Source organism: Capsicum annuum, chromosome 4 (genome assembly GCF_002878395.1).
Source record: "Capsicum annuum cultivar UCD-10X-F1 chromosome 4, UCD10Xv1.1, whole genome shotgun sequence".
Classification (NCBI taxonomy): domain Eukaryota; kingdom Viridiplantae; phylum Streptophyta; class Magnoliopsida; order Solanales; family Solanaceae; genus Capsicum; species Capsicum annuum.
Genome location: NC_061114.1, coordinates 2929771 through 2953944, shown reverse-complemented (window position 1 = coordinate 2953944; position 24174 = coordinate 2929771). Strand labels below are relative to the sequence as shown.

The 24174-nt window shown below is 33.2% G+C and overlaps 1 protein-coding gene and 1 pseudogene across 1 annotated transcript; one reads left to right on the top strand and one right to left on the bottom strand.

Moving 5' to 3' along the window:
* The first annotated feature begins 4506 nt into the window (after positions 1 to 4506).
* On the top strand, positions 4507 to 6817 carry LOC124897841 (annotated as a pseudogene).
* A 4272-nt stretch (positions 6818 to 11089) lies between these two features.
* Positions 11090 to 13306, bottom strand: LOC107852070. Its single transcript, XM_016697114.2, has 3 exons — positions 13181 to 13306; positions 12696 to 12803; positions 11090 to 11754 (listed from the first exon to the last, which is right to left on the bottom strand). Exons 1-3 carry the CDS (start codon positions 13259 to 13261, stop codon positions 11497 to 11499), a joined length of 447 nt encoding a protein of 148 aa, XP_016552600.1. The 5' UTR covers positions 13262 to 13306; the 3' UTR covers positions 11090 to 11496.
* Between the last annotated feature and the right edge of the window lie 10868 nt (positions 13307 to 24174).

Below are 24174 nucleotides of genomic sequence, written 5' to 3'. Positions count from 1 at the left end.
AAATCATTTTTCACACAATTTTTCACTCTCTCAAATCTCATTCTCTCTCAAATCTCAATTCTCAATTCTCAAATATTCAATATATTTAATTTCTTAAAGTGTTCACTTTAATTTTTTAATTTTTCGTTTACAATGTACGAGCGGAAGTTTCTAAATTTGCAACCTTCGGATACTTCCAAAATTTGGTGTTGTCGTTCCATCTCTTACGTTTAATTTTTATTAATTGTTTGATATTTAATTTTATTATATTTGTGTATTTTGAATATTTTTAGTTTAATTTAATTTATATTATGGATAAATTAAGAAACCTCGCTACTAAAGGTGTTAAAATTTTTTGTCCCAGAAGCGGTAGTGGTAGTAAAAAGCGAATTACTAGCGGTAAAGGTAGTTCAAGTAGTAGATATACCCATGTGCCTTCGCCTCTGGTACTGCCTGTACACCTTTTGAGGAAGAAATAGGTGTAGGTGCTTCCGATATGGATTATGTAGAAGCTCAGAAAAATTATGGTATAGAAGAAGAAAATGAAGTAGATGCGGTTAATTTAGACGAAGATAATGAAAATATTGTTGAGACACCCGCAGTAGGAGATGCTAACATTAGATCTGAATTGATTAATCTCTCTCCCCGTCCTCCCAGTGCCCCAAGACCTCGTAAAAGAATTAGTGTTGCATGGTAATTTTTTGAACGTGTATCAGATATTGAGGTGCAATGCAATATTTGTCAACAAATATATAAGCATATAAGTGGAGGCAAGTAAGGGGGTACGGGTACGTTAATGAGACATATAGTTGAAGATCACAAAAGAGAGTTAAATATTGCACAAGGTGGTGGGAATGTTGGTGGGCCAACACAAACTAGAATGGACCCAGCAACCGGTCACGTAGCGAAGAAGTATAATAAATTGAGGGACCGGGAAGAAAAAACTAAAATGGTAGCCGTAGGTTGTTTGCCTTTTAGTTTTCCTTCTTCTGATGCTTTTATTCGTTATATACAAGCAATTTATAATCCTATGTTTAACGGTATTACTAGAACTACTTGTCGGTCTGATATTTTTAGACTTCATTCACAATATTGTTTTTATTTATCAACATTGTTAAAAAATATTCAATGTAGATTGTCCCTAACTTCTGATCTTGGTCGTGCTGTAAATAAAAATGATTATTTAACCGTTACTTGTCATTGAATGAATAGTAATTTCCTGACGCAAAAACGTATTCTTGCTTTTTTATATGATGAAGATCGTAAACATACTGGACAATTTATTGCTGATTTTATTGTTAAAATTATCAAATAGTATGGTATCGAAAATAAAATTTTATGTATTACTTTTGATAATGCTTCTAACAACAAGACTGCTATAAAAAAATAAAATCTACGTTATCTCCGCCCTTGCCTAAATTTTTTCATATTAAGTGTGCATTTCATATATATAATTTAATTGTAAAAGATGGTCTTGAGTTTTTTGAGCTTTATATTGAAAAAATTCATCTTGCCGTTGGTTTTATTCAAGGAAATAATTGTAGATCGAGAATTAGAGAATTTAAAGTTAAATGTCAAGAAAATGGACTTACACCAATTTTGATGCCTGAGGAAATTGATACTAGATGGAATTCTACGTATGAATTTTTAAAAACTTGTTATAAATATAGAATTCCTATTACACTAGCTTTTAACCAACATTGTGGTTCATTTACTGATTCTGCTGATTGCATGCTACACAATTCTGATTGGGTTGTAATTAATGATCTCGTTAAGTTTTTAAAAAAATTTATGTAGCTACGGTTGAATTTTTCGGTGCTTATTATCCTACTGTTTGTAATATTTTGACATATATAGCCGATATTTTTGGTTCGCTCAAAGAATATAAAAATAAAGAAGCTATTGGCGTCATGTTTACGAAATTTAAAAAATATTTTTTCCCGATTCCCCCTATTTACTTGGTTGGTGCTATGCTAAATTCGTGCATGAAATATAATAATATGTGCCACTTTAGTACTCTTATTTATACTAACTTAGAAATAAATACTAACCATGATTCTGAACAAGTACAACCTGATTTATGGACGGCTACGGCTGATGCGAAGGAATACATAGAAAAATTATATAATCACTATGCTGATTTATTTGATTTAGATGTACCTACAAATATCACTCCAACTGTCGTTCCTCATCCTCCGAGGAGCCATCATCTTCTAAAAGGCCGGTACATAGAATTTTTTCTGATTTGTTTTATGATTTAAATTGTTGGAACGGTATTGATGAGAAAACTTACACATTAACTTATCGGGAAGAGCTAAAATATTATCTTCGGACGGCACGAGAGGATCGCAGACGACGGATCAACACGTTGGATTGGTGGAGGAGTAATGAAACACAATATCCTGTGCTTTCAAGATTAGCTAGAGATATCTTGAATGTTCCAATGTCAACCGTTGCATCAGAGAGCGCCTTTAGTCAGGGACGACAGCAGCTTGGAGACAACCGACACTCACTGGGAAGCAATGCAATGAATGTTCTAGTTTGCCTCATAGATTGGATTAGAGCGGAAATAAGAAACCAAGGAATGGAACCGGAGCCGAGCGACGAGCTGAAACTTGAAGAAATTATGACTTCACGGGAGAACTCAGCAGAATCAAGTCCAATGCATGATTTTGCCCCCGTTGACTTCGACTATCCTATGCAACTTCCCGTTAATATTAACATGAATGAGTTGGAAAAAATGATGCATAATTTGTAGATTTTTCATTCATGTAAATTATAAATTTTGGATCATTTTGCAATCAATAAAATTCTCCAAATTCATTCACTCTTTAGTCCTTCCTTTTTATCTTTTTTTCATTTAACGATTTAAAATTTTAAATTGAATTTCTAGTTTTCTACTTTAAATTAAAAACTTACTTCTAATATATTATTAATTTACTACCAAATATTATTAATTTATTACATTAAGTAACATATGTTTTGTATATTTGTGCATATATCTTCTATAGAAGTGTATATTTAACGTATACATGTGTATATGTTTTATAAATTAGTATATAAGTATATCTATATATATTGTAATGTATATATAATGTAGTATATTTTATAAGTAGTAGTATATATACATTGAATGGTGCGTATACACGTGTATATATCTTCTATAAAAGTATATATTTAACGTATACATGTGTATATGTTTTATAAATTGGATATCTTCTATTGAAGTGTATATTTAATGTATACATGTTTATATGTTTTATAAATTAGTATATAAGTATATCTATATATATTGTAATGTATATATATTGTAGTATATTTTATAAGTAGTAGTATATATACATTGAATGGTGCGTATACACGTGTATATATCTTCTATAGAAATATATATTTAACGTATACATGTGTATATGTTTTATAAATTAGTATATAAGTATATCTATGTATATTGTAATGTATATATATTGTAGTATATTTTATAAGTAGTAGTATATATACATTGAATGGTGCGTATACGCGTGTATATATCTTCTATAGAAGTGTATATTTAATGTATACATGTTTATATGTTTTATAAATTGGTATATAAGTATATCTATATATATTGTAATGTATATATATTGTAGTATATTTTATAAGTAGTAGTATATATACATTGAATGGTGCGTATACACATGTATATATCTTCTATAGAAGTGTATATTTAACGTATACATGTGTATATGTTTTATGAATTAGTATATAAGCATATCTATATATATTGTAATGTATACATATTGTAGTATATTTTATAAGTAGTAGTATATATACATTGAATGGTGTGTATATATGAGTAATTGACTAATTGTGTATATGCGTATATATTTTTTAAATTCTAATGTAGTATATACTATATATATAGTGTATATATATTATTTAATGTATTTATAATGTATATAGGTGGGTATATGTAATGTCTATTGAAAAAAAGTTTTTTTTTTTATATTTTTGACTGGGTTTGACCGATTTTTTAATCGAGTTTTGGTGGGTTTGACCGGATTGGGTTAAATGGGCCAGGTTAGGGTGGGTTTTAATTTTTTTACTGTTTGGCCCGGCCCATCTAGCGCCAAAACCGGCCCTTAACCTACCCTCAACCCGGTTAAAATAGAAGGGCTGGTTCCGGGTTGGCCCGGCCTGACCCGTTTGACACCCATACCTCGAATTAAATAAATAGATTACCTCCCCTAGTATATATAGAGAGTCATATTTCCCTCACTAGTCATTACAAAACAACATAGAGAGAAAAAAAGTTGTAAAAAATGAACATGAGAAGAGATGGTATACAAGTTGTAATGTTGCCATGGATAGCATTTGGTCACATGCAACCATTTTTTCAACTTTCTATAGCTTTAGCCAAAGAAGGAGTTCATGTTTCTTTTATTTCTACCCCAAAAACATTAAAAGACTCCCTAATTATTTAGAACCACTAGTAAATCTAGTGGAATTTCCATTGCCAAAACTTGATGATAAAGAGCCTTTTGCCTGATGATGCTGAGGCAACTATTGACATTCCTCATGATAGGCCTAGTGAGTTTTCCCACCTATCAGACTAGTTTTTTGGGTTGAGCTCTTCCGTTTGATTTATAACAATAGAAGATTCGAACCCAATCAACTAAATGAAATAGCAAACGGAGTACAACTCTCAGGACTACCATTTCTGTGGATACTACAGAAGCCCAACTGGGCTTCGAGCGAAATTGGTGCTTTGCCATCAAGTTTTGGGAATTCTCAATCAAAATAAGTCATTTTTTAAATCAATTCACCAAATTAATATGTGTTTTTGAAGTTTTACCAAACTAGTATAAACGTTGTTTCCAGTAACGTATTATGGTTTAAAAAAAGTTAACGGACTAAAAAAAACTGTGGATGGCGTTAAAATAGGAATCATTACTGTCAGTAACGTTTTTGACGTAAAAAGATTACTGTCAGTAATATTTTTTGAATAAAACATTACTTTGAGTAACGAGACTCTGCAACTCTGTCACATCAGAATCTTTGTACAAATCTGAAGTTAAATCTGTTACTGTCAATTGCGTTTTAGCTTTAAAACGTTACTCCGAGTAACTCAAAACTCTAACCCCGCAGAGTTCTGAGTTGATTTGATAGTATTGTTATTTGGAGTAACGTTTTAAAGCTAAAACGCAATTCACAGTAACGAATCTAACGTCATATTTATACAAAGATTCTGATGTGGCAGAGTCTCGTTACTCACAGTCCGGATCTTTATTTTATCAGTTGGACGATCTTTATTTCACGCGGGATGGTGGAGTTCATCCATTGAAACTTTACAATATGGACATGTTCTTGTTGTGTTGCCTTTTACTCCCTCCGTTTAAAAAAGAATGACCTGCTTTCCTCTTTAATCCGTTTAAAAAAGAATAACCCCTTTCCCTTTTTAGCAACTTTTTAGTTTCACCTTTCCACATGGCATGTTTAAGACCACAGGATTGAAGGACATTTTGATACATTTGACATATCTTTAATTTAACACCACAAGATTCAAAAATCTTCTTTATTTTCTTAAACTAGGTCATTCTTTTTTAAACGGAGGGAGTATTTTTGATCAGGGATTGAACGCGGGGTTATTCCTAGAGAAAGGTTTGGCGATTGAAGTGAAGAGGAACAAAGAAGATGGATCGTTTAGTGGATATGACATAGCGATGTCTTTAAGAGAAACGATGGTTTCAACTGAGGGGGAAGAGCTAAGAGCTCGAACAAGAAAGGTTGGTACTATTTTTCGTGATCGAAAGCTTCATGACTCCTATGTTAGAAACTTTGTTGAGTATTTGAAAAGTAATGGTGAGATGAAGTTTAGTTATCAATGCATTTCAATTTGATAATCTGTGTAATGGACAGTTCCTCCGTTGTTTGTTTTGGAGAAAAAGAAAGTAAAAAACTCTTTTGTTAGGCTTATAAAGCCCTTTAAGTAGTTCAAAAGTCACCAAGATACTCCTTCGATTTCAGTTTATGTGACATTATTTTCTTATTAATATGTTCTAAATAAAAAAATGAACCTTGTGCATTTGTATTATTTCAAATTGAGTGATTTTATCCTCCGTTAAATTATTTGAGTATAATATTACTCTCGTTGTTAGGAAGAAGTTTCATTTTTGTCCAGTGTGAAAATAATTTCTCATTTTCAGTAGTGCTTAATTAGCAGTGACGAAGTCAGAATTCTAGATATGAATGCTCAGACGGATTAATCCATATAGTATAGTTTTATGTACATACAATAAAAAAAGGCAGTTCGGTGCACTAAAGCTCCCGCTATGCACAGAATCCGAGAAAGGGTCCCACCAAAAGGGTGCATTGTACGTAACCTATCTACAAAAGACTATTTTCAAGGTTTAAATCCGTGACCTGGTTACATGATAACAACTTTATCAATTACTTTAAGATTCCCCTTCATGTTTATACAGTAAAATAAAAATTGAAAAAAAGGATCAATATTCAACTAACCGCTCTTCGATTTATGTTGTCCTCCATATGCTTAATTGCTTGTTGAAAACTTTGATGTGACTGTTATTCTATAAAGTAATATTGTATGGGTGAATTACGGGGCAAATCTTCTTTGGCAATTAATGACCAAATTTGCACCAAATAATAATAGTGAAATGTGGCTATATTTGCCAAAGAAGATTAACCCAATAATGCATCCACACAGAGTTTGAATTGTGTATCTCTTCACCAATTGATTTGATGTTGTATATTTGTTATACTATATGAAACTCTTTTATAGCTAAGAGAAAAAGGTAAAAATTCTTTTGTTGGTGTATATTTCAATGCATATGCCCTATGTAAGGACTAACGAATAATGTTGCAAAATCTTAGCACCTACATAATTTTAAATTTGAATACGATTAACTTTACACTTATCAAATGTCCTTAATCAGAGGCGGAGTTAGGATTTCTGCTGAGAGGATTCAATTCAAAATCTGAAGAGAAATTCACCGAAGGTGGTTCAACATCTAAAATATACACATAAAAATTGTTTTAATCATGTATTAATAATATAATCCGAACCCCTTATTACTAGGCTGGCTCCGCCTCTGTCTTTAATGAGATGTTTTTATAACCAAATAAATGTTAATTATGGAGTGTTAAACGCCATAAGTTTTCAAAAAGTACTTCTACAAATATACTATGACATGTTTTAGGTCGCAACTTTTGTTTTGGTGTGACCATTTACCGGACCCTGCGAATTAATATGAGATGTGTTGTACACGAGGATACTCTTGTTTTTTGTTTTAGTCAATAATGAAAAGAACTACGCTTATTGTTCCGTATAGCTTCGGGAAAGGGAGGAAGAATTCTGGATCCGCCTCCGAGTACAATAAAATATTATTGGAGGAGAAGTTATTCTTTGACCATTGAATTAGAAGTAAAAAAATGAATTTAGGAGTACTATTTGATTACAATTTATGTCAACATTAACAAATCATTGTGACAACTTATGAGAAAGCAGCAACAAATAGCAGCATAATATCACAAAAAGCATAATATCATAAAAGGGAAAAGGGGTGAGATGTCTAAAAGTTTTTGACCAAGATTCCATGAAAAAGAAATTATGTTGTGGGAATCTCTAAATTATGTTGAATAGTCTTTTAATGACATTTTTTTTGGCATATGCTTTTTTGTTGTCATTGGATATTCTATTTAGGTGTCAAAAACTCATTAGGAGTGTCAAATTTAGCCGATGAAAATATGATTCGTTCAACTTGTTGGGCAACCACAAAAGGGAAAGGACAGAAACGACACTTTAAATTAAACTATTTTCACGAAAATAGTCATGGAATTTTAATTCCACTTTCTAGCCATTTCAATTTGCTGGCTTGTTCTATACTGTTTTTACACATCTTCTATACAGTTTCTATACATATCTTATAAATATAAATATTGTATACGAAAATTATATAGTTTTGATACATAATTTATACAATAATTTTATATATATATATATTACAGATTTTGTATAACAATTATATATTTTTTATAAACTTTCGATATATTTTTTATATATATTTTATACATATACATATTTAATAGAACTATACAGTTTTTATACATATATCTTATATAGATACATATTCTATATAACAATTATACCGCTTTTATATAATTATATTTAATTATTGTTTTTAAACAATAAAAAAAAGCAGTATATTTTTCATTTAAAAAATTTATAGCAAAAAAAAAACTGAAATATTTTTAAAAGAGTCGAATGGGTCAAGTTGAAAACTGTATGAGTATTGTATATAGACTGTATTTGAACAACATGGATCAAAATGACCCAAATTTGGAAATGACTATAAAGTGAAAATAGTATACCTGATTGACCACTTTTTGAAAAAATATTAAACTTAAGTTATGTATTTTAAAAAGTGTTACACGGTGTACTTTTCCCACCACAAGTTGGTTGGGCTAGCAAGTAACATATTCCATATGTACATTAAGGCTAAGTTTGGGCATAGCCCAAATTAGTCCATATAAAATTTCAGCGAATTTGGGTAGCGCATGTAGTCCAAATTAACTTATGTGAAAACTAATGAAAATTGATTGAATAACCTAATTGACATATATATTTGAACTGATTTGTCATCTCACCCCTTAACTCCGGGAGATTTCACTCAAATACATGAACCTAAGCCTATTATCTGGGTCGGGTTGGCCGGCTTCCAGACTGAAACGACCGATTAAGCTCGGGATGGGTTGGTTTAGGGGTGTACCATCGAGGTGGGGTTATGCCGACCAAAGTCATAAGCCCTATAGACTGGCCCAGGTTGTAGCCCAGGCCAACAACCATCTCTATTAGGGAAAATGACACAGGCTGGTCCATCTCAGAACAATTGGCTCATGTTTGGGTCATTGGACATAGAGTGGTCAGTTGGCCATTTTAATTCCACTAAATGACCCTTTTCTAATTTGGGTCATTTTAGTCCAGCTAGCTCAGATACAGTTCATATACCATACTGCTGCAATTCATATGTCATACTCATACAGTTCATTAAAAAAAATAGAGCAACGAATTTATGGATAGAAATTGTGTCATTGTTATATAGAATATGCATTTTTTTTAATATGATATGCATAGAATTTGTATCATTATTGTATAAAATGTGTACATGTATAAGATGCATATAAAAATTGTATCTTTATTGTATAGAATATATATTTGTATAAAATACATATCGAATTTGTATTAGTATTGTATAAAACTATCAACAAATGGCCACAAAATGAAATTAAAATTAAATGACCATTTTCATGTCAATTGTTTCAGCCGAAGTACTATTTATGTCCTTTCCCCCTATCTATTCTCCAAAACTCGATATATAATTTTATTCAATTTTTTAAATCAAACCGTATAAACTTAAAAATTCTAAATTCACCTCTTTAACCTTTGCATATATGACATTTGAAGTGATCTATGCAAGATATATATATCATTAATGCAAGAGAAGAACAAAATAGGACTAGTTTGAAAGAACATGAGCCTTCTTTAGCATCTTTTCATTAAACAAAGTGAATAAATCAAGAATATAAATGAGACAACAATGAAGTCATGATGTAGTTATATGTTCTATGGGCCTTTTCATGGATAGGAATGTAATTACACAGCCGGATTCAGAATTTGAATATTATGAGTTATTAATTCTAGGACAATAATCTCCGATACGCGCTAGTAAATTGATTCTGATTTAATCATATACTTCAATTTAGAAAAACAAAATCATACAAATATAAAATGTGTATCAAAACTATTGAATTCTATTGAATCTGTATCTAAAAAAGCCTACTTTGTACTCCATCACTAGATGTAAAGAGATAAGCATTAAGTACCCCTTGAACTATGGTCAAAGTTGCTACGACACACTCCAACTTCGCAGGGGTCCTATTACCCCCTGAACTCAATTTTAACATATTTTTGTCACCCTTCTGTGCTGATGTGACACCTTTATTACATAAAAATGGGGCCCACATCAAAGGTGTTACGTCAGCTAAAAAGGGTGAAAAAATGTGCTAAAATGGGTAATAGGACCCATGTAAAATTGACGTGTGTCGTAACAAATTTGATCATAATTTGGGGTTACTAGATGCTTTACTCAAATGTAAAGGCTCTTTTAATAAAGAGAATATATAGCCACAACATCATGTTTTTATTTCTTCTTCTTGAGCATATACGAATGAATTATGCCAATATCAAGTGACTATATAAATGTAATTGAAACAAATCAGAAAATACTCAAAGAAATTTCAAGAATTGGAGATGACAAGAACTGCAGGGTATTCTCCTTTAGCAAGATTGTTATATGCTTTATGCATTAACTAAATTCTTTCTTGCCAAGGGAGAATTGCCCTGCCTTTCTTCATTTCCACAAATATAAATGTCTAATACTTTATACAATCCAAAATCTCATATAAAGGTTTTTATTTGTTTTTCGCCTGGTGTCTGGTATTCATATTGAATGGGAGCCTTGGAGTAACAGGTAAAGTAGTTGTTACGTGATCAGGAGGTCATGGGTTCAGGCCTTGAAAACAGCCTCTGGCAGTAATGCAAGGTAAGGCGACATACAATACACTCTACTGGCGGGGCCTTTCTTTAGACCCTGCGCATGACAAGGACTTTAGTGTACGAGACTGTCCTTTTACTTGTCTGGTATTTGTATTGGAACTCTGGCTAAATTTAGATTCACACATTGTACGGCTCATTTCTGGGGTAGTGCTTCCATCAGGATTCTTTCCACTTTCAGGGGCTTGCACCCGAAACCCCTAGTTATGGATGGAGTAGCTTCAATTACCATATCACTCCAACTTATGTTGGTAACTTTTCTATTAGGTTCTTAATTATAAACAAGAGTTTAAATAATATGCACTTATAGCGGCAAAATTTTGCATACTAAGATGTTGTAACAAGTTACTTACCATTTTTATCATGTATTAATGTATATCATGACATTTACTTGGAAATTACATTATAAAGATTCTGTAATTATCTTTTACATAATTGGTCATGCATACAACTTAAACTCGAAACTGAGATCTCTGATTAAGAAATGAGCAGCCCGATCTATTGCACCACAATTCAACATTTCATATATTTCAAAAAGAAAGTGATTTTTTTTCTTTTTACCTTCATTACATGAACAACTAGCTAGAAGGATACAACAACAACATCATACTCAGTGAAATCTCATAAGTGGGGTCAGGGAAGGGTAAAGCGTACACAGACCTATCACTACCTCGTTAAGATAGAGAAGTTGATTCCGAAAGACCCTCAACTTAAGTAACAACTAGCTAGAAGGATACAACAATATCATACACAGTGAAATCTGATAAGTGGGGTTTCGGAAGGGTAAAATATGCATAGACCATACCACTACCTCGTGAAGATAGAGAGGTTGTATCCAAAAGATCCTCAGCTCAAGCAACAACTACTTAATTAGAGCTACATTCTCCAAAAAGGAGATTATATATTACTTAGGGCTTTTCAATATTTTTCTTGTGGATAGCCATTTGAAGTGCTTTAGTCAAGACTTTAACATCCAAATTAACTTCATTTTCAACCTCCACAATAGCTTCCATCCCAAAGAAGTACTTGCTTGTAACCCTAGCTTGAATAACACTTAGTTTCATATCTTCAAATGCCTCCAAAATTGATACTAACACATCTTTCCCCGTTTTGCATGTCACTTTCACCAAAAATCTTGTCCCAACAAGCTTTTCCACCTTTACTTCCTACAACAACAATGATAATAATTATGTCTCAGTCCCAAATAAGTTTGAGCCGGCTATATAAAAAAAAAGTGAAAATAAATGGGGAAGTTACACATTTGGCCACTCAGCCAAAAACATTTGCCATCGTTAGCCAATATACATATATTATATATCTGTCGGCTATTTTTTGGGAAGAATTAACCTAAATAGACACACACCCAATCATTTAAACTAAAATAGCCAAAAGATGTATATTCCATATATAATATGTGTATAAGCGTATGTACTTTATGTATATCGAGTAGAAAAAATGAATAGTGAATCCTCCTGGGCCCTGGCTATTTGTAAATAGGCAAAATTCAGAAATAACATACTTATTCCCTTAATTATGAATTTCATAGCAACAGTTTCATAATTACATAATATAACAAGTTGTATTTTGTATTTTGCAAACTGTTGCTACAAAAATACAAATACATACAAATACATAAATGGGCAAAATTCAGAAATAACATACTTATCCCCTTAATTATGAATTTCATAGTAACAGTTTCATAATTACATAATATAATAAGTTGTATTTTGTATTTTTGCAAACTGTTGCTACAAAAATACAAATACATATGATTTTTACTGCCCTTATGATCGATATGTATTTTGTATTTTTGCAAACTGTTGCTACAAAAATACAAATACACATGCTACAAAATGTAATTTGATAAAAAAGTTGCTATTTTTTGTAATTTAATACTTAAGTATGCTAATTTATATATTTTTTTCCTATATTTATATTATCTCTTATGGATGGACGACTATTTAAGTCAATTTTCCATTATAAGTTATTGTAAATATGTATATGTTATACTAATAATAACAACAAAAATAAGACTATAATAGGTTTAATAAAAATCCATTTGTCAAAAAAAAAAAAAATAGCAAATTTATCTAGAGAGAGAGAGTACTTGGACATGGTTTAATAATTGTTGATACTCTCTTTGGATGGCTTGTAGTTGGAGTCTCAACTTGATGATGTAAAGGAAAGCATCAAATATGATAGAATTCTTTTTCACCTTCACAAGAAAAAAAAACAAGATATAAGTAAGTTCTATATATTTGAAAATATATAATTTAACTTTAAATATTTTTTTATGACATATTTAACACAAAACATCCAAGGGTATGATCTGGTGGTCAAAGAAATGAATTAAGATCGATCATAAGATTTCAAGTTCAAAATTCAGCAGAAACAAAATACTAGCTGATTTCATCGCATATGTTTAAACCTCGGTTAGACTTAGGTTATACGAGATTGAAAATACACTGTGAAAATAGTTAAACTGTATGTAAACTGACCTAGACACTCTGATTATAAAGAAAAAAGTTCCAAAAATATTTTTTTTGCCACATAAATTAAAGAAGAAAATGGAGGTGATAGAATATTATTTACTGATTTGGAGTTTGTGAGTTTTCTTAAAAGGTAAAGCTTGCTACTCATAGCCATTTTATTTTGCACTCTTCTTGATGTCATTTCTCTCTCTCTCTATATATAATATATAGTTTATTAATGGATTTGTTGATGTGAAGAATGAATAAAGTGAATGAAAAGAATAGGTTTTTATAGAAGGAATAATGTAATAGGTGTTCACAGAATGTTAAGATATGTACTGACATACTTCCCTTTTTCCATTCTCTAGGTTGTCACTATTAAATAATAATAGCAAACAGTATAATTCCTATATATTTTGGAGCTTAATTAACGAAAAATTTAATTTTGAGTCTGTTGAAATACATAATTAGCTCCTGATACATCCAATGAAAATATAATTTTTTCCTTTGTAAAGATACATAATTAGCTCCCAATATATTTTTTTTGATTTTGAGTCTATCGAGATACATAATATATATACATCGAACGAAGATATATTTTTTCTTTGTAAAGATACATAATCAGCTTTCGATGTATTTTTTTGAATTTTGGGTCTGTTGAAATGCATAATTAGCTCCCTGATATATTCAACGAAGATACATAATTAGTTAAAAATTTTATAATTACTTTGTAAGGGTAGGGATTTGTATAAATATGATAAGTTAAGGCGTATGTTTATATTATTTTTCCAAATAGTAACAATAGTTAGAACAGTTCAGTGCATAAAGTAATTCGTGTTTATGTAGAATTCGGGAAAAGAACGCAACTTAAGGGATCAGATGTAGATAACTTATTCTAATACAAATATTAATAGTTACTTCCGCAACTTTGATCAATTCGTGACATATAGTTATTTATTACTGACATATATAGGTTGTCACACTCTCTTCATTACTCGCTTCGTTGTAACTCACGTATCGATTGAGCATGAAATTTAAAAAATTAAAATAAATATTTATTTATGTGTTTATATATAATTCATTTCTAGACCTATTAAGAAATATGTCATGTAAATTGAGAGACACAGGGAAAAGTTTATCCTTGATGGACAATATCTTAGTTAACCAAAACAAAATTATTATAATAACCCTAAGTAATTAACCTCTTATTCGTTTTAGAGATAAGCATCTAGTACCCCTTGAACTATGATTAACGTTTTTACGATACATTTTAACTTTACATGAGATCTATTACTCTCCTGAACTCAATTTTAACGTATTTTTGTCACCTTTTTGTGCTGACATGACATCTTTATTACATAAAAATGAGGCCCACATCAAAGGTGTCACATCAGCTAAAAAGGATGACAAAAATACACTAAAATTGAGTTCAGGGGTAATAGAACCCCTGCGAAGTTAGAGTGTCTCGTAGCAAATTTAATCATAGTTAAAGAGTACTAGGTGATTTACTTTTTTTTTTTTCCAACAAATATTTTCTTCATGACAATTATAGGGGACTTTTAATTGTGAAATATGTAAAAAATGCAAAAATGGCTAGGCAAAAAGTTAAAAGAAAGTCCAAAAAATTGGACAGTCAATGACAATTTGGCTAACATGGAATCAACTGAAAAAGACACATAGGAATGACAAATGCCATGGAACAAGACAACCCCTTCTGAATGCAGGTAAGGTTAGATTAGGACATGCAGCCTTATTCTTTGATGGCTTTCGGTTAATTCGGATTCACGTAAAAAAATAAAAATAAAAGGAAAAATGTATGAAAAATATTTATATTTGGACGAAATTTATAGTTACGCATTCTAAATTTTGTGGGGGTCCTATGACCCCCTACTCTATTTTTTATCGTATTTAACTGACATATATTTGCCTCTTATGAAATATTTTTTTCTTACGCGCTCAGTGTGCGTGAAATACACACAATGGTCCAAATGCCAGATATATATCAGTTAAATACGATAAAAAATAGTCTAGGAGATTATAGCACCCCCGCAAAATTCAGAATGCATAACTGCAAATTTCACCAAAGTATAGATATTTTTCACACCTTTTTCCCAAAATAAAAAATTGGAGATAATAACACATTTCCTTATTAACTACACTATTCAAGTTCTTATAATAACACATTTCCTTATTAACTAAACTATTCAAGTTCTTAGAATTGAAATAAATTTGGCACGAAAATACTTATCGCTTTATCATAACTATTGATGGTTAATTAGTTTGATTGATTTTTATGTAGAGTTTTTAGTTGAAAAGACCATCGTTCAAAAACAATAAATACTTATTCGCGCATGATATTTGCAATAATAACAATAACAAAAATCACTTCGATGTGTCGAAGCAAGTTTGGATAAGATATATATTATGAATTCTAAATGACTATATTCTCCACGTTTTCGTGCTTTTCTTTTATGAGAAAATTTATATATTATTTTATACAGGTAAAAGATGATATAACTAAACTTTGCATAAATAAATCGTTCTTACCTAATTCCTACATAACTAAGCCTAACTAATTCCAGTATTATTAATACACACATATAGCTAATATCGATATTACTAATACCTCCATAACTCAATCAATAATCGTCTACACTTTGTATTTAGTAAGGGGAATAAATGGAGAAGGAGATTACAAGGTGAGAAATCGAACCTTCACTAATAAAATGAAAATTCAGGTAGTTAACCAGTTAAGCTAAAACCAAGTAGAAGTTGCTCGGATGGTAATCATCCCTCACTTTCAAACCCAATTGGTTGAGTGCGAGTCACCGAGGGAGCAAAAAGGTTGGAAGGTCCGAAGGAGTTAAAAAAAAATAGAAAACCAATTGTAACGGCCTAGTCCATTAATGATATTGTACGCTCTGAACCTAGACCTGCATGACTTTAAAATGCGTCACTAGGGAGTAAGACTTGCTTACTTATATACGGTGTTACATACACCCCCTCTTATGGACTCAGGGGATTTTCCTGAACTCAGTTTGAACTTTGGCCTACATCGATAAGGCTGCTTACTTATATACGGTGTTACATACACCACCTCTTATGAACTCACAGGATTTTCCTAAATTCAGTTTGAATTCTGGCCCATATCGATAAGGCTGACACAGGAGTGTCTCTGATGTCATTTGTAATGGCCCAGCCCACTAGTGATACTGTCCGCTCTGGACCTAAACCTGCACGACTTTAAACACATCACTAGAGAGTAAAACTTGCTTATTTATACACCCAACATCTCTATTGTGTTTTATTGATATGAGACTCTTTATCCTAAATTGAATATTACACCAATTAAGTTACTAAGATTTCCGTGCTTTGCATTACATGTAGGGAATGTAATTTGGGAATATAAATGGGGAAGCATGGAATTTAAATTAAATGATATGTGCATGTCAAGTATGTCAGTCATTCAGAGAAAATTCAGCAATAGATTTGCAGTACTAGCTAGTAAGACCAATCAATTAGCTAATTTTATCCAATGGCCTCAACTTCTATTTGTCTAAATTTGCCAGTATTGTAGCTCACATGCACTGCCAAATTAAAGCTATCTCTGTTTTATTCCATGTTCTTTTCACATGTATGTCTAGTGTTCTCTTGGTATTCAAAAATCTTCACTTTTCAATAGCCATATACTTTCTCCTTTTTAAATTGATTGACCTGTTTTGACTTGACACGTTAGTAATGTAATGCTTTGTTCTCTAAAGTGATCAAAGCTAGTGTTGTTTAGGAATTTGATCCTACTTGGGCAGGGAATCGTAGTAGCTCAATTGGTTACCTAAATTAAATTTTTACTTTGTTGATGAGGGTTCGATTATCACCTTGTATTCACATCCTAGCTAAAAAGATGCATGCTCCAATCAGGGGCGGAGCCACCTTTTGGTTTATAAGGGGGTTCATTCGAACTCCCTTCGGTGAAAAAGTATACTATTTAGACATGATTAAAATAATATTATATATATATATATATATATATAATAGAGGTTGAACCCCCTTCAACTCGTTCATATGTTCACTTTTTCAATTTTTTTGAACCCCCCTTAGTATTAATCCCGGCCCCGTCACTTGCTCCAATTTTTACAAACTCCTAGACCATTATAGGTTTTCTTAAGTTAGCAAACTTTATTTTGGTTTCATAATCGATGTTTGGTATTCATTTTGGATTCGATTAATTCAGCCCAAAAAACCTACTTTAGAAGCAAAATATTTCGTACCAAAGGCGACTTAACACAACTCCAGACAGGAGATTATGATCTAGAACCCAGTAAAACAAAACTATTATACTTCAAAACTCATAAACATAAAATCCTGAATCCATTCATAACAATAAAGATGGCTAAAGGACAGCCAGATGCACTAAACCTCCCACTATGTGCGGATTCAGGGGAAGAGTTGGACCACAAGGGTCTATTATACACAGTCTTACCTTACACTTCTGCCGGAGTCTGTTTCCGTGACTTAAATCCAAGACTGGTCACATGACAACAGTTTTATCAGTTACTTCAATGTTCCCCTTTCGATAAAGATGGCTTTAGAACAAAAATAGTAGTGTCCACAATTGTCCTTTTTTTGCTTTCTCTTTCCTTCATTCCCTTTAGATATAAATCCAAACACGCAGAACCGTATTTAGTTGATAGCAATGACAAGACATGTCTCTCCCTTTTGCATTCACAGGCGTGCATATAGATCTGAGAAATTTAAAGAAAACACATATACAAAAAGGACAGTTCGGTGCACTGAAGCTTTTGCTATGCGTAAAATTCGAGGAAGGGCCGGACCAGAAAGGTCTATTATACATAGCCTCACCTTACATTTCTGTAAAGGGTTGTTTCCACGACTTGAACCACCATCTGGTCACATAACAGGAAGGGCCAGATCAGAAAGGTCTATTGTACGCAGCCTCACCTTTCATTTCTACAAGGGGCTATTTCCACGACTTGCACCCTGAACCTTCTGATCACATGAAAACAACTTTATTAATTATTCTAAAACCCGCCTTGAGAAACACATAAACAAAAAGGCCAGTTCGGTGAACTAAAGCTTCTGGTATGCACGGAATCGAGGTAAAGGCAGGACCAAAAAGGTCTATTATACGCAGTCTCACATTACATTTCTACAAGTGGCTGTTTCCACAACTTGAATCCTATACCTTCTAATCACATCACTTACTTTAAAACTCTCATTCTCAAACAAACAAAAGCAAAAGCAAAAAGGCAAATTGGATTTTAGTAGTTACATACTTCCTTAAATCACTCTTTTTAGCTTTGTCTTTTTGTGGTATATGTTGCTATTGTAACCTCTTTTTATAGGTAGGGCAAGGTCCTTTTCTGTCTACTCATTTCATGATAGTACTTCAGTCTGTCTAATGTATAGCCTTAGCTTGTCTCCTTCTCCTTGACATGTCTTTCTCCTCGGAGACGGGTTCAGAATTTGAATATTTTGAATTCTATGTCGAGATTATATCACAACCTATTTTATAAATTTTTAAATATATGTACTAAGTTAGAGCAAAATTTAATTACTGTATTCAGATGAACCCATAATTGATACACTAGATCCACCTTTGTTAATTGCTTCTCAACCAAACATTTTGCCTTAGCTTGTCTCCTTCTCCTTGACATGTCTTTCTCCTCCACTTTCTGTCCTTCGAGATGGATTTAGAATTTGAATATTTTGAATTCTACATCAAGATTATATCACAACCTATTGTATAAATATTTAAACATATATACAAGGTTCGAGCAAAATTTAATTACTGTATTCAGATGAACCCATAAGTGATACACTAGATCCACCCTTGTTCCTTCTCAACCAAATATTTTTCCTTAGCTTGTCCTTCTCCTCCACTTTTTTTCATCGGAGACGGATTCAGGATTTGAATAGTATGAATTCTAGCTCGAGATTTTATCACAAATCTGTTTTATTTATCAGGTTTCAAATATATTACTTCTACTTATGTAGTAAATTTTAAATATATATACATAATGGAAAAGAAATTTAATTATTAGTGTACTTGGATGAACCAATAAGTGATACACACACTCTACCAAAATTATTAGACTTAAGTAGCCTGTCTCATTCTCTTTGATATGTCTTTCTCCTCCACTTTCCTTCCTCGAAGATGGATTCAGAATTTGAATATTATGAATTTTGGCTCGAGATATTATCTCAAATGTATTTTATTTATCAAGTACCAAACATATCGTTCGTACTTATTGTGTAAATTTTTAAACATATATACAAGGTTCGCGCAAAATTTAATTAGTGTATTCGGATGAACCAATACGTGATACACTCCTAAATTTTTTTTACAACAATTGTTTTGTTTACTATTTGATTTGCATAATCATGAAATTAACTCTGACTACCACAGCTAGAGGTAGATGCACCTTAGGTATGAGAAAAATAAGTTCACCTACTGAACATATATTATTATCTAGTGCCTTTTCTTGTAACACATCCTATAACACATCGAAAATACTCCGCTTTGCCTCTTTAGTCGCCCCTCCTCCTTAGCTCACATGTGAAGGGGCGACTGAAGGGGAAATACGGAATTTATGTGCATATTTGAAGATTTCGAGCAACATATAGCTTGTGAATGAGTTGAATGCCATGTAGCAATTGATAGTTTCAACCTCAAGAATCACCATACAGAATATATCCATCTTGATAAAGACCAGAAAATGTGGGAATGGATGATATTTATACCTTATTCTCTGTACATTTAGCAAAGGCATAATACATAAATATGACCCTAAACTTGACACCAAATTATAACTTTGACCTTAAACTTTGACAGAGCACAAGTAGACCCTTTAACTATATAAAATCTAAACAAATAAACACTCCAATCCTACGTGGCAAAATGCGTGTGTACACTAAAAACCACGCGCGTCGGAGTTAGAATTGAAGGGTTTTTTTGTTTAGCTTTTGTATAGTTTAAGGGCCTACTTGTGCAGTGGCAAAGTTAAAGGTCATCGTTATAATGTATCTTTTTTATTAGGTGGCAGCATCTGAGTCGATGGCTAATCCACGTAGCCACAAGTGAGGTACACGCGTGTAAGTTGCAAAATTGGAGTGTTTATTTGTTTAGATTTTGTATAGTTAAAGGGCCTACTTGTGCATTATCAAAGTTTAAGGTCAATATTATAATTTATTGTAAGTTTAGGATCATATTTATGTATTATGTCTTTTCCTTTTATCATGAATATAATGCAACACTTTTAACTATCTTTTCATTATTCTCCTCTAAAATCAACATCTATAAGGAAACAGTTTTCCCACCTCCACCCCGTCACGAAAATCAATAGTGTTCGCACTTACCCTCCAGCGTGACTCGAATCCTCAACCTACTGGTTGATGTTGGAGGTGCTCAACCACATGAGTAAGCCTTGGTTGTCATGCATAAGTGACATGTTATATATTATGATTCGGACAGAATAAGCAAACCACAACTAAAAGAAAAGAAAGAACAACACACAGATTTACGTGAAAACCCTTGTGGAAAAAACCACAGGCAGAGACAGAGGAATTTTGCTATGAAAGGAGAGGAGTACAATGTAGAGAATGACGTAATTTCTGAATATCTAAAACTAACCCACTAGTTGCACTTATATAGTATGTGCATACAAATAAGTCCTAGATTGGCCCATTTCCTACGCTACCGCCACTGACCCAATTGAAAATCACAAACATGGGCCGCACCGTAAAAATTTCAGGTCCGGACCAACAAAACTCGGGTCACAACTCTAACATTATATGTTGGGATATTTGGCTGTGTACTTTTGATCCTAAACCGAAGGTAAATTTCACTCAAAATCCAGGCACTGGACTTGAAGAATTTCTCTACCTTAACGAGGTAGGATTAAGGTCTGCGTATACTCTACCCTCCTCAGACCCCACCTATAGAATTTCAATGTGTATGCTGGTTGTTATGACAAGGTAACCAACAGTGGACCTTCTTACTTTATTCTCTGGTGACTCGAAATCACAACTTTGAGCTTGGAGGTGTCATAATCATTTCTCGAACTCTTTAACATTGTCGAAGGGTGCATGTCGGATCCTCTAAAAGTAGTGGTCTTTTAGATGATCAAACATGGTGTCACACCCCCTTTTTACGTACTCCAAAAAGGTGTATATTTTAAAGTTCGAAAGGGGTTTACTATTTAAGTGACAAGAAATGAAAATTTGTTTCGGAAAAAGATTATTTGCATTTTTATTCAGAGTCGCCACTTGGCATAATCCGGTGTGCCAAGTCACCTTTGGAAAATCCTTTTCGAAATCATTTTGACTCTTAAACTGGTTTGCGAACAGAGATTCCGGCTAAGGAATTCTGTTGACCGAAGGGAAGGTGTTAGGCACCCCTCGATCCCGTGGTTCAACCACGGTCGCTTGGTAGAGTGTATCAACTATTTTGGCATTACGAAATGTATAAACCACACAAAAGCACTCAAAATAATCAAACAATAAAACAAAACACAACAAAATGTAAGGTCCAATCCAATTATTACAACCCGAAATAAAAATACTGAAATAACCTACAGTAGTCCTAAACTATGCTTTACCCGATGCCTCGGGCCTTGATCACGAGCATCCTTTGACTACAAAATTCTTCGGGGCATTCCCCGATTAAATAAATACACTTTTCAAATACGATAAACAAAACATTCAACAAATATTTCAATCATTCCAACACTACACCAATCCTAAACTTGCCTACCCGAGCTTACTGTTTGCCTACCCGCTCGACGACATATCACATTCAACATCAACAATGTATCAAAATATCATAATATTCGCTTTTATCAATTTTCGATTCCCGTCCCCAAATTTATTTCAACCAACATGATTAAATAAGTCTCAATCAAATCAACCACAGTAATCGCGATTTCTCCAACATAATATCGAAACATATCACCACGTCACAATCATCAAACAAACACAATATTCATTCCAAACATCAAATATAATAAACATGAAATAAAAGAGGAGAATAGAATTGGACCTCAACTTGGAACTTTCGAAGAATATTGCTTGATAAAAATAAAGAAATCCGCTCCCCATAGCCTCGGATCAAACCTCAACCCCAACAAAGATCCAACTCGATATCACAAGTTCTTCGAACAAATTTTAATCCGGAATCGACAATCTCAAATAGAAACAACTAATCCCGAACAGAAATCCCAAAGACAAAATTTCAATCTCACAACCCAAGAGTAAAAAATAATAAGCCCATATCGAGATAATTCGATGACAGATGAAAATTCGATGCTGAACTGCCGACAGGGATTGACACAAACGACTGATTCGGCTTCACCGGAGCTTGAAAGACTCGATAAAGACCAAGACGAACAGTAAACGATGCAGTAACTGAGTTTTCCGGTGAAAAGAACTCGCCGAAAAAGGAGTATTTTCTGCGTTCGTACCTACCTATTCGCTGCTACTCGCCGATTTCACTATTTTCGAAGAGATTCGAACTCGCCGGAGCTCCGATAAGATCTGATCGTCGGAACAAATCTTTTATCGCTGATCTCTATCTCTCTTTCTCACCTTTTGATTTCACCTTGCTCCCCAAAACTCTCTTCTCTCCTTTCTGTGTGCGTGAATGGCCAGTGAGGATGATGGTCAGTGTGGGTGTTGTTGTTGTTGCCTATGAATTCCCATGAATCCCCTAATATCAGTGAGTGGAGTGTGTGTTCGTGCGGGAGTATGTCATGAAGAAGAAAAAATGAGTTCTGAAACCAGAAGAAAAAAAAGAATGGGTTCTTTCCCCTCTTCTTTGTGTATCTGTGAGAGGAAAAATCCAAAAAAAATGAAGAAGAAGAAGCTCCCTTTTTTTTTGTCTGTCTTCCAGTAAAAAATTGTGCGTAGATAAAAATAAATATCCCTCCTTTTGCTTCCGTGATTATGGGGGTATGTATGTGTGGTGAGGGTGGGGTCACGGGTAGGGGGTAGGGTAGGTGGGGTAGAGTGATATGGGGGGTAGGGGTAGGGTATGGGGTGGTGTGGTTTATTTTAATTGGGTAGGTTGTTAGGGTGTTAAAAGAATAAAAGTTTGTTAGGGATTTTGTTGAGAGTTACTTTTCTTTTGTATTTTTCGTGGGATGCAATCACGTGGGTGAGGGTACATGATATGATAAGGTAAAAATGAACAAAAATCGAACTTTTGAGGGGGACAAAATTACGTGTCTACATCATGCCTCCTTTGAATGTAAACACGCAGTGTTTTCAGACAAAGAAGTAGACAACAAGACAGAATTTTGTCCCGACCATTATTCAAAGGAAGAACCAGAAGAAAGAAGGACTACCGGGTCTTGAATTAGGACAGCCTACCCACCCAAGTTATGAGGGGATCAAGTGACAAGTATATCCAAGGATTGGACGGAGATGGACTATACCGAGTTGGAGAGTCGAGTGAGGTTCCGTCGAGGTTCTGGTCCACAGCTCTGTTATTACATCAAAATGAAAATTACAAGTTAAAACATAAATGAAATTACAAAAATCCTATCTATACAGCTTCTGTTGGTTCCTGACTCGACTTTCATCACCTTATTCTTCAAGCGGGCTCCTGACTTGCAATTTCTTTCAACTTGTTGCTTGGCTTTCAATTGCTTCACTTTGCTGCTTGGATTTTCGTTTCTTTATCCTATTCTCCAGGCAGACTCCTGACTTGTTATTTCATCATCCTGTTCTTCAGGCGGGCTCCTGACTTGCTATTTCATCACCCTGTTCTTCAGACGGGCTCCTGACTTGCTATTTCATCACCCTGTTCTTCATGCGGGCTCCTGAAACCCAAAATTAAAATTAGAACGAAAATTATCCCAAACAAGAATTATAATAAAGTAGTATTTCATTTTTGAAAGTGTTGTCCCATTTTCCAGTAGGGTCCTGAACAGAAAGTAAAGTTCCATTTTTTTTAGGAGGGTCCTGAATTGAAAGTAAATTTCCATTTTTTTCAGGAGGGTCCTGAACAGAAAGTAAAATCCCATTTTTCAGGAGGTCCTGAACATAAAGCAAAATCCCATTTTTCAGGAGGGTCCTGAACAGAAAGTAAAATCCCAT

Excerpts from the sequence above, each read along its gene's own strand:
- LOC107852070 (XM_016697114.2), bottom strand. The coding sequence starts at position 13,261 with ATGACATCAAGAAGAGTGCAAAATAAAATGGCTATGAGTAGCAAGCTT. Across the intron at positions 12,804-13,180 it reads AACTCACAAACTCCAAATCA|GTGAAAAAGAATTCTATCAT; the intron begins GTAAATAATATT and ends TTTCTTGTGAAG. Across the intron at positions 11,755-12,695 it reads AATTATTAAACCATGTCCAA|GAAGTAAAGGTGGAAAAGCT; the intron begins GTACTCTCTCTC and ends TTGTTGTTGTAG.